This window comes from Centruroides vittatus, unplaced genomic scaffold, assembly GCF_030686945.1.
Source record: "Centruroides vittatus isolate TY-2023 unplaced genomic scaffold, ASM3068694v2 scaffold_435, whole genome shotgun sequence".
NCBI classification, from domain to species: domain Eukaryota; kingdom Metazoa; phylum Arthropoda; class Arachnida; order Scorpiones; family Buthidae; genus Centruroides; species Centruroides vittatus.
This window is the reverse complement of record NW_027122708.1, coordinates 349,311-361,573: the sequence shown is the minus strand read 5'-3', so window position 1 is coordinate 361,573 and position 12,263 is coordinate 349,311. Positions and strand designations below refer to the sequence as shown.

Genomic DNA, 12,263 nt, shown 5'->3' with positions numbered 1-12,263 from the left:
TGCTTTACCTCAATGTGCCCACCATCACCCACATACTGTCCCTTATCCCTCATTCAGCCTGACTTGAGTTTAATTTACTTTCTCCTTTTTTCCCCTTCCAGCAAGCTCATATATATGGCAACAAGAAATATATATATAATTCTTGTATATTAAAAACATTTCAATATAACCATTAAAGACCTCTATTTTTTTTTTTCATATTTACAATGAATGACATTGTAGCTTCCATTAGCAGATTATTGTTGAGTGTTTTTAAGAGTAAACCTGGTTTATAAAGTTAAAGATTATTATTTATTTACATCCATTAAATAATGCTATTTGGCAAGAGATTACTATCCCCAAGAAAACAATTAATATGCCCCATAAAAACAGAAACAATATATGACAAAATAATAATAAAATACATATGTAAATTATTAAAAACTAAAAACGAAATGTAAAATTTATAAAATTTGCATAATATATAAAAATTTAAAATAATAAGATAAAGAGAGAACATGTATATATAATAAAAGAATTACAATGATAAATTATAAAATATTATTTACTCTTAGATATAAAAAAATTAAAAAAAAAAGGACTCCACATTTAAAGCTGCTGTAACAGAATGACCATCTAGATAAAGAAAGATGAAAATTAGGGATTGACAAGAATAATTTTGAGTTGGTAAAGGAGGAACATGGATAAAAGAATTACATGGAGAGAGTAACCCATTAAAATACCTATAAAATAATAGCTGATCAAAATAATTAATGCACACAAAATTTTGGGAATCTATCTTATTTACGCCACCTTATTGAGTCAGAATCAGATAGATAACCTAGTTTGTTAAGCAAAAGATAAAACTGGTTCAAAGTGTGTTTGAAATCTTGTTAAGAAGTGATGGAACTACTGCTGACTATAAGGATAATACAAAGAATTCAGATCTTATAAATGGAATTAATTCATATCATATGTATAATTTGTAACATCTTTAATTTTATGAACTTAATTACAGAGTGTAACAGAAAAACAGAGACAAAAATTGTGTGAGCTAGAAATGCAAAATACTGATTAAGACAATGTCTGATCACATGTGATGCAGTACATCTGTACTAAGTCTTTGTGAGATGTGAAAGGGTTTCTTGTTAGCCTACTAAGGCAAACACCAAGGAAAAAGTTCAATTTATTTTCAAGTGATATAACTATGTACAGGATCGGTAATGGATGCCAGCTCCAGCAGGAACCCAAAACCACGGTCATTGGCTGGATAATTACAAAATATCGTGACATATACAAAGAACTTGAGATTACTTATTACATAAAAACTTCCTTATAACTAATAATCCTTAAAACTAACTTACACTAAAAGAAAGTGGAAAACAGATGATAGGGTCTAGAAGTATCAAAGATGGCAGAAAGAATAGAATAAAGAACCTGGGTTATACGAATGCTTTTCTTTTGTTGTGTGGGATCACGTAAAAACTTCCTTGGGCACAATTCACACTTCCATTCACCTTTCCTCAGTCCAAGAAGGTTTCTATAAATTTCTAGTCCAAGTCTTCGTTCATTCATCTGAGCTCAAAACTCATCAAGTTGATATGTTGATTTCAACACTGTAATGTTGGTCTAAAAAGTTTAGGAGTCTCTTTTTCTCTAAATTGGCTTCACCCATCTCTTGAGTACTCAATAACTCTCCCTATTCTCCTGTTTGTCCTTTCTCTACAAGGACCAGCCAAAAAGTGCTTTTTCTACCCACGTGTGCCATCAGGAAATTTTACATTCATTGTTTTGATGGTTCCAAGAAGTGTTCCTCACCTCCAAGGGAGAAGAATAATTAAGAAGATTAGAAAGTTCTAGAAGGTGGAAAGAACAAAGAACAAAGGAAATATGCTAACGACTATGAGCCAAACTTAAAATATGTTATGGTGTACAGCCACATCCTCAACCAATAGTGGCACCCTCTCCACCTGCATATATTGTTGGCAGAAATGGTAAAATTTTTTGCTGTTATCATTGCCTCGTACAATAGAAACTTTATTATCCATCAGGGATTGGGACTGATGGCTATGAGAATAGACAGATAATAAAATTTTCCAATTAATACACAATCATATATATATCCATACAATCAACCAACTGTTTATTTACTGTACAGTGCAGTATTTATATGTGATGCAGTACCGTAACTAGCATACAGCACAAAAATAAAGGCTTAAATACAGTAAAATTCAGTAAATCTACTCCCCAAAAGGGAATTTAATGCTGGATAAAAGAGTGGTGACTGATGATCAAATGTTCACTGTACAAGGCTAGAAGATATCAGTGTAAAATTGTTCACAGCCTTAAAATCCTAAAGCATACTGTTTCAAAGCCAATCAAGTGGTTTAAGGAGTTTGGTCATGATGAAATTGTCCAGAAAAAGAGAAAATGTACAGTAAGAACTGAGAGAATTCTTCAAGATCATTCAGAATGGTTTGGTATTCCTGAAAAGAAATGCGATTGCTGCAGAAATAAGAAAAATATCAATAGAGGAGTTTATGCCATCACAATAAATTTGTCAAACATCTAAGGCTTTGCATTAAAGTCAACAGAAGCCACACTCAAGATTATTGACTGTTTATTTTTAAGATATGGTGTCATATTTTGTTGTTACAAATTTATTGCTATAGTTAATAAAGTCACAGTAATAACAAAATTTTGTTTTCATTATTTTGCTATAGCCTATATTGTCTTCAGCTTTAAATATTCAATTCTTTTCCAAGAAATCCAAAATGAAAATCTTTCTTTACAATTACAAGAAAGAATCAATACAATGGAACCTCGCTTATCAAGCACCTTGCACAACAAGTATTTTGCATAACGAGCAAAACAAATTGTAAAAATTTGCCTCGCTTAACGAGCGATGTTTCGCATAATGAGTGATGAGGAGAGGGGAAGTCCTGAATTGTGTGCATGTGGCATGCTCCATCAGTCTGTGTTTAGCACTTGTTCTGCTAGCATCTTACTGTCGCTTGTGATCACATATTTTTCAAAACTTGTGTTCACACATATTACTTATAAACATCAACAACCATAGCCCATTATATAATAAACACGCCAAACGATATGCCAAATTCTTGGGTTATTAAATTTAATGACTGATTCCAAATTAAATTTTAGAAATGTCTGAATTAAAAACTAACTATTTATAATTATTAAATTTAATACAAAATGGAAACATAACTGCCTACCTCTAGTCAAATTAATTAATTTCTAATATTTAAATAAAGCCTTTACATAACTCAAGAATTTGGCATATCATTTGGAGTGTTTATCAAACATATTAGGTGTGTTTTTTTTTTTTTGTTTCTGCAAATTGAATTCTCATTCCAGGATGGTTCATTCTGCACTAGAAGAAAAGATGATGATGATTCACGCTCCTTAACAGTGTATATTGTACAATTTTTTTTGAATAAATATTATACATAAAACATTTGTGCATTTTTTCGGCATGGAACGCATTATTGTATTTTACATTAATTTCTATGAGAAAAATTGTTTCGCTTAACAAGTGTTTTACATTATGAGTAAGACTCTGGAATGAATTATGCTTGTTAAGCGAGGTTCCACTGTATTTATACATTAGCTAATGTATTAAATAATTTATTCTTTTCTTAACAAGAATATTTTCTCTATAGTTTGCATGATTTGCAATGCTTGTGAAAAAGAAGAAAATTATAAAAATCAAAATATGTTAATATAATATTTTATTTTATTTTTCAGTTTAAAAAATTTATTACTAGAATTAGTAATGTTTTCTTTTCTGAATTGAAAAGTTAGATCTTTAAATTAGATTTTTTAAAAGTTTATGAATATTAATATAAACAGTTTTTTCAAAATATTTTAAATAAATCTTATAATTGTATTTTCCAGGGAAAACGTGGTAGACAAGGTAAACCTGGATCTTCTGGTGAAAAGGGACAAAAAGGAGAACCTGGATTTACAGGTAGAGATGGAGCACCTGGAGAAAAGGTATTTATACTTATCTAACATAGGAAGAATTAATACTGATATTTTAAATAATGTATATCATTTTGCTTTAAAAATTAAAGCAAAATGATATACATTATTTAAAATATAAATATAGTTTTAAACTTTTATTTAGTAAACTTTTATTTATTAAATATAGTTTTAAACTTTTATAGTTTTAAACTAGTTATTTAAAAATATAGTTTTAAACTTTTTCATTTACATGATTTAAAATTTAATCATATTAGGGACCACCTGGAGAAAATGGTAGACTAGGATTAGCTGGTAGTCAAGGTCCCATTGTAAGTATTAAAACTTTATATCTTTGTTATTTTTACATGCATACTTTATTTATTGAAAATTAAAATTAAATACTGTTTATTTTTATATTTTTATTCAAATATAAGGGTAGAGAGAAGGATACCAAAGGTGCTAAGCATAAAATTTTCAAGAACAAACATGGATTTGTTCTGAAATTTATATATTTAAGAATATAAAATTTTATTATTTATAAATAAAAATTTCAATAAATACTTTATGAAGCAAATAAAACTGTTGGGTAACTGCAAAAGTTTTGTTTGCTATTTCCAGTTCTTTTAGTTTCTGGAAACACTGATGCATCCAATTATAGACTTTTATCAATGATTGTGACAGTATGTAAGGCTGTAGTATTTAACATTTTATTCACCAGTTCCTTAGTCCACAATCCCTCCTTCAAGTATTTTACAATAACAGTTCAACATTTCTAGGTTTATATTTAAACATAACAAAAAACATTAGGTTATATTGTAGTGTCGAGAATTGCCGAAACGAATCCCGAATTGAGTGGGGATAAGAAAAGGATTGAGGACTTCACAATTTAACAGTTAACACAAACTTATTTTAATAAATCTAATGCTTAACCTAATCGGATACACAAAATTTAAACTTAATTACTAACTTAACTAAGGTAAGGTTATAATTTACAATATATTTTACAGAAGAACCCCTTTTATAAACAATATATGACAAACGTTACAATCGGGGTTATCACTCTTTCTCTCACTCTTCCCAATGAACAAGAACACGTGTTAGAATTGACTCGCCTTTCTACTTCTATCCTTCTTGTCTTTCTTATCCTCACGTCGTCTCTTTGTCTATCTCGCCTCCCCTTTGTTCTTTACTTTGGAGACCACCTCACTCCTCTAGTCCAAACGGCGAACACTCGAAGAGCCCCAAAAAAGGAAAAAAAAGTCCCTTTCACACAAAGTCGTGTCCTTTTATATTTTCCCACCATCCGGGCACATAGTCAACACGTGATTCTTAACAGCCAATCAATGCGTACAAAACATACCAGCCTAAAAGGCGGTACGTGATGATGGCGCCACAATAATACAAGGAGAATAACAAACCCCGATATGAACAAAACGAAGCATTGACAGAATATAATAAATTTAGTAGCAGAGCACTACAATATAATTAGGATTATATCAGGTGACCAAAAAAGTTCATGCAGTTTTTGAGGTTAAAATTAAAATATATGTAAAAAACGAATGAAAATATTTTATTCAGTAAATTAAGCACCATCAAAAACTACAACCATTTCCTAATGAGAAACAAGTTTGTAAATACTCCAAAAAAGTCCCAATCTTTAGAAGCCAACTCAATTCTGGTTCCAGCACTGCTCAGTTATGAAAGTGTTGGCTGCACATATGATTGTCCAGTGCCAAAAAAATTGATAGCTCAATGGTGATATGTTTGATGAATATGGAGGATGGGATAGAATTTCCCATCCAAGGCTATGGAATTTGTCCTGAGTCACTTGTGCTGTATGAGGTCATGTGTTGTCGTTAAGGAAAACAATGCCTTTGTGATTAACAAGTGTAGTGCTGCTGTTTCTGCAGCAGCACATCTTAAATCTGTTGCAATTGTGCCAAGTATACATCCACAGTGATTGCTTGACCAAAGGGAAGAAGTTTGTAATGATTGATTCCAGCTGTAGTCCAAGAGACTCACAGAAAAAGTTTTCTTTTGATGGATGTTGAGCTTTGGCATATGTGATAGAGATTCACCAGATGATATCCAATGATGGGAACATTTGGTGTTGTATAGAACCCATTTTTCATCACATATCAACAACTGGTCCAAAAATGGCTTATTATTGTGTCGTGAAAGCAGATCATAAGTCTCTGAAGTTTAGTTATTGGCACTCAGTATACAGGGAACCAATTTGCACACAGCTTTCAGGGTTTTCCTAGGTGATGCAAATATAAACGAATGGTTTCATCGTTGAGATTGAACCTTTTTGCAAGCTCCTGGCACATTTGTCTTGAATCCAACTTTATGACTGTCTTCAATTTATCCTCATCAATGATGCTCAGTCTTCCATCACAAGATGCATCTTCAAGAGACTCATCACCCAATGCAAATTTTCCAAACCACTTTTGGGCTGTGCATTCACTCGCTGTGTTCTCTCCAAATGTTTTACATATGTTCCAGGCTGCTTGCATTGCATTTGTGTCCAGTTTAAACTCATGGAATAAGCACCCTTGAATAACTGCAGATGGAATAACCATCTTTTCTTCACTTTTCACTGTATATCAATGCATACACATACCTGCAACTTTGCTCATATAATTTTTGTTTGTGCATTTTTTTTTCAATATTATTATAACAAAAATCATATGGACAAAGTTGGGTATGCATTGATACACAGTGAAGAATGAAAAAATGTTTTTGGTTGCCTGATAACAGAATTACATACAAGATTCAACTAAAAAATGCTCATTTATGTTTGATGCACTACCTATAGCAACATCAGTACTAGATGTGACAATTGTAAAATACTCATATGATTCAAGTACTAAATATGTTGTTTGAAGTGTCAGATAAAGTTTTTACTTCACTCAATAACAAGTAAACATAATTATATTTTTTAATCAAAGTGTAATTTATTTGTAATTTACAATAAAATAACACATAAAACAATAACATAACAAAAAACAATAAAATATTAATTTCAATTTGTAATTGAAATCAATATTTCATTGAATAAACAAGAGTCTATTGTATTTGTTTAGCTTTGTGTTGTGAAATTAAAGTTGTGCTATATCAGTTCCTAACTATGTACAATGCAATTTAAAATTTTTGAAAATAAATTTGTCACATATTAGTTTTTAAATATTTATTTATTGTTATTTAAACATAATGACTTGAAATATATTTAATATTTAGTGTTTAGATAGTCTAAATAATAATATGCAAATGTACAATGACTATCGATTCTTACATTGTTTCATTTTTGATTAACAAAAAATTTCACTTACGTAAACCTTTAACCAGTGTGTAAAATTAAAAACTTCTAAAACACAAACATTTTCTGAACACCTTCCATGTTCTTCATCAGGTAAACTAGCTGGATTCTGAATCCAGCTAGTTTACCTGATGAAGAACATGGAAGGTGTTCAGAAAATGTTTGTGTTTTAGAAGTTTTTAATTTTACACACTGGTTAAAGGTTTACGTAAGTGAAATTTTTTGTTATACACACCCCAGTGTGAGTGTAGAAGTTATACTAATTTTTGATTAACTTACATAAAAAGAAAAATAAAAGAATCTACAAATTAACAGCAAGCAATTTTTTTTTCTTACAAGTCACTACAACATTCTCATATGCTAGAGTTGAACTCTTACAGTTTTTATTATATACAGATATAATAGTTATAAGATCTAGTATATCATTAAAGAAACAAATATTTTTTCTTAAAATTAAAGTATATTATACACTAAATGAGTATTGTTTCCATGAGTGTTCTATAATAAGGGTAGCAATTTTAAGGCACTCTGGAAGCATTACTGACATTACCTGATGTGCAATTGGACTACAATTGTAATCATTTATATCCTGTATGTTGAGTTTTACAGTAAACAAAAAATTCTATCTGGATAAGTAGCTTTTTTTGTTAATGAGTGTATTCCCCAATATATATCAAAATCTGTATGATATAAATATTAAGGTATTAGTATTAACAAAAGAAAGCAGATCATTTTTAGATTAACTTAGAAGTAAACACTTTTTTCTGTTTTCTTATTCTAAAAACTATAGACATAAACAAACAACATCATTTTTTTACTATGGAGAAAATCTGCAAGAAAAACTTTAATTATTGTAAAATTAATAGTTATTATAAAAACTCAAAAATCAATAATCCAGAAAGTAGAAATTAATTTATCAGAAGAACTAACATTTTCAATCATATTTAACAGTCATAGTCATAGTCTTAGAATTATATGAGCTGTTGATTTTGAAAGTGGGGCAAGTCCATTTTTTGAAAAAAAAATAGTTAAAGCTGATTCTTATTACAAATTAACATAAAATTTATGTTTTTGATCAATTCATAATAAATAACTTTTAATATCAGTGTAAATTTGTTACTAGTAATTTATATCATCTTTGATATCTATTATGAGTTGATTTTGAAAGTGAGGCAAGTCCACTTTTTTGTATATTCCCCAGGATTATTACAAATTAATACAGAAATGTTGAAAACAATGCATTTTTAGTACATAAAATGAAAAGTGAAGACTTCTATTCAACCAAAACCTCTGGAGGAAACAATTTTGAAAAGAACAAAAAATACTGATGGCAAAACTGTCAATTGGTTGAATATTTTCTGGATAAGATTTTCAAGAAATGTGCCATATAAATTGTTCTATAAAACATCAATGAAAAAAGATTTCCAATTTAAAACTCTTGATTTATCACCCAAATGAGTTGGCCAAGTAGTTTCGGAAAAATAGTATTATCATCATTAAATGCAAAAACTAGGCCTATTACTAAAGAAAAATATAAAGATATGATGGATTTATTACCCTATGTACCACCCATTCATCATGAATACTTTAAAAATCTGCACCATCTAAACTAAGAAATATAATTATATGCATGCAACTTATTACTGAATATTTTTTCTTATTTTCTCCACTTTTTTCCTATAAAATTAAATTTATTTTTTGTTTTATTGTAGCTTTCCAAAAGACATATGAAATGTTGAAATAAAATAAATAATCAAATAACAACAAAAAAAATTGAATATTTTATTTATAATTTTATTCCATTTAAAGAAAATCAACGTTTTCAACAAATCATTGCTTTTGAAAGTGAGGCAAGTCCATTGGTGCATACCAAAACTATGATTTTTTTCACCTAACATGGATAATCATTATTGCATATTAAATTTACACAAAATAAGACCACAAAAAATATAAAATAAGTCTATTACTGCTTACGAATATTTTTAAACCTATTGAAATGCAAACCATTAAATATCTAGCAATAACATAAAATGGACTTGCCCCACTTTCAAAATCAACAGCTCATATATAGAACAAAATTTAAAAACATATGATGACTGTTAAATATAGTTAAAAATGTTACCATTTCTAATAAATTAATTTCTACTTGTCTGGGTTATGGTTTTTCAGTATTTTTATAGTAATCTCATCCAGTTTTTTATGTAAATTTTAATTAATAGTTATTATATATTCTATTATTTAGGGCCCTCCAGGAATAACCATTCCTATGGGTGAAGCACTTCCTGGTCCAAGAGGCACTCAAGGAGTGCCAGGAGACAGAGGCGCTCCAGGTGTTCCAGGTAAATTTAAAATATTTAAATAAAATTATTTATTTAAAACTCTTCTTTTAAGAGCAGTTTCTTGATTCCCTTTTTAAATTTCTGACTTAAGTAATTAGTTAAGCATTATAAGTTGGATGCAATGTGTAGGGTAAAAAAATTAGCTAAATATTTTACAGTTGTCTCTAAATCAAAGATATTAAGTATTGAGTGATATAAATTTATCTCTATTAATTTTTTAATTTTTACTTTAGGAATCCCAGGATCTACGGGACCTGTGGGATTTCGTGGTTTGCCAGGCAATCCAGGTCCAGCAGGAGAAGAAGGAGCAATTGGACCTCCAGGATTAATTGTTAGAGGCGACCCAGGAGAAGATGGTTTGTTATTTATTTAATTGTTTAATATTGCTATGTAAAATATATTTTAAAAATTCAGTAAATGTTTATTTTAAATAATATGAATTCATAAAATATTTTCCATAATAAAGTGCTATTCCACTTTACTATTTCCAATTTTACATACTATTTAGTGTGCTGCTACTTTTAATTTTTTTTACACTTTTTCTTTATTGTTTTTAGTGGGGTTATGGGGATCATTCCAGATCATATAAGACTTTATAAAATTAAAAAAAAAAAAACTAAATATAAATATTTTATACCATATAATGTTTTGTTTTATATAGGATTTCCAGGTATACCTGGTCAACGAGGAAAACAAGGACCTCCAGGTTTACAAGGCCCCAGAGGTGAAAAAGGACAACCTGGAATTACAGTATTTGGTCCTCCTGGTAGTGATGGACGTCCTGGAAATGATGGAATTCGTGGCTTACCAGGTGAAAGAGGTGAACCAGGACCACAAGGTAAATAAAGAAATTTAATTTTTTATCTTTTTCCATTGATATCTGTTTCAGAATTTATTCAATTATGAAATCAACAATAAAGATTTTTATTTTCCTCAATTTTCAGTGTAATAAAATTTTGATTGAATGACATTAGAAAATATAAATACAAATTTATAATGAGAATATCTAAAGAATAATAGTATAAGCTTAGGTTAACACATACTTATTATTGATTCTAGTGCAACATAGATTAGCATAATACAAATACAAATAGAAGAAATATGATAAAGTGATAACTTTTTGTATAAACAGACATTGAAAAAAAAGTTTGTTTTTTATAATTGTATTTATTTTATCTGATGCAGTCTTAAAATTGATCTTACTACAGTTTATACTATAATTTGTCTTAGTAATTTAACATAGCTTCAAATATTTTTTAATTAAAAACTTATTGAAACTTAATGATAAAAAAATTGTTAATAAATAAAAATACAGTAAAACCTCAATTTAAAGGACTAACTCAGATAAGGGGGTGTCTGTAAAAGCCAAAAGTCTGTTATATAATAAAGAAGGATTTTCCAAATTCATATGTTAAAAAATTGACAAATTAGTTAGTTCATTTGTTTTTACTTATGTAGATAGTAGATATTTTGTGTAATTAAAATTAAATCTGTATGAGAAGTTTAATTTTACAGAAAAGTTTCTTTTGCATATTATTGCTTATGTACTCACTGTAGTCCTCCGATTGCAATAAACACATATACAATCTAAATCAAAATAAATAAACAAACATTTTTTGGAAAATACATTTAATTATATTTAACTAAACAAATAAATAATGTTCTTAAAAAGAAAACCTAAAAGTTTTAATTTGTCAAAAACACAAAACAAAAATTCTTAATTATTCATCTTATATATTGAGACAATTCCAATTCTGCTCTTAACTTCTAGCATAAAGATAAGGGCAGTGATATCTTGAATTTGACAAAAAAATTAACCTGTTAATTTAATTACATATTAAAAGCATTTTAAAATTAACAGGGTGCTAATTTTTATGTATGAAATATGGATTGGAAATTTTATCCATTAAATCAAAAGTTTGTTAAATTGAGGTTTTACTGTAATTATTAACTTTCAAAAGTATTCTGAAATTTATTAATACTTTTATGATTAAACACTAAATTTTGAAGCGTTTTGTTTTGCTACATATAGTCTGTTGATTTAAAATCAGTGATACACCCTTGAAAAATAATCTAAAAAGTTAGTAAAATTACTGAAAAATAAAAAATATATTGCTAAACAAAGTTAAGATAATAGTATCTTTCTATCAATTTTTAAAAATTTTGCATTTTGACATCCTGATGATGAAAATTTTTTTCTGAAGATCATATTATCTGTTATTTAAACATTATATTTATAATACTGTATATTGCATCTGTGAGATATATATATTTTTAAGGGTGTCTGCTTACACATCTATTCAAGGACAAGAGATCTTTCCAGCATTGCACAAGTGTATGCATGTGGTGCATGTTTGTTCCAGTGCTAAAATGAAAGAAATCAATTTAAGATGTTATTTAGCATAGCACACAAATAATGTCTGACTTTAAAGTGTAAAGACAACATTGCAGAAAGTGATACAAAAAGTGAGCTTTATTTTGTTAGGGAACATGTTCAAAGTGACCATCTTCAGTAGCAATACAAGGATGTAGACAGTTGAGCATAGCATTATGGATAGCATGTTATATGCTATCCATATATATGCTATCTTTCCAGTTTTCCAACATCATGCAGCAATGCTGGGTACACATCATAAGCCAAT

General features: G+C 28.8%; 1 protein-coding gene across 1 annotated transcript in view; it reads left to right on the top strand.

Moving 5' to 3' along the window:
• LOC136989031 (collagen alpha-2(IV) chain-like) overlaps positions 1-12,263 on the top strand; it is a 126,350-nt gene that overhangs the window by 48,472 nt on the left and 65,615 nt on the right. The window contains exons 12-16 of the mRNA XM_067287074.1: positions 3,895-3,993; positions 4,239-4,292; positions 9,525-9,621; positions 9,855-9,977; positions 10,283-10,459. Of these exons, the coding sequence (XP_067143175.1) occupies positions 3,895-3,993; positions 4,239-4,292; positions 9,525-9,621; positions 9,855-9,977; positions 10,283-10,459 (550 nt within the window). The remainder of the gene's footprint in view (positions 1-3,894; positions 3,994-4,238; positions 4,293-9,524; positions 9,622-9,854; positions 9,978-10,282; positions 10,460-12,263) is intronic.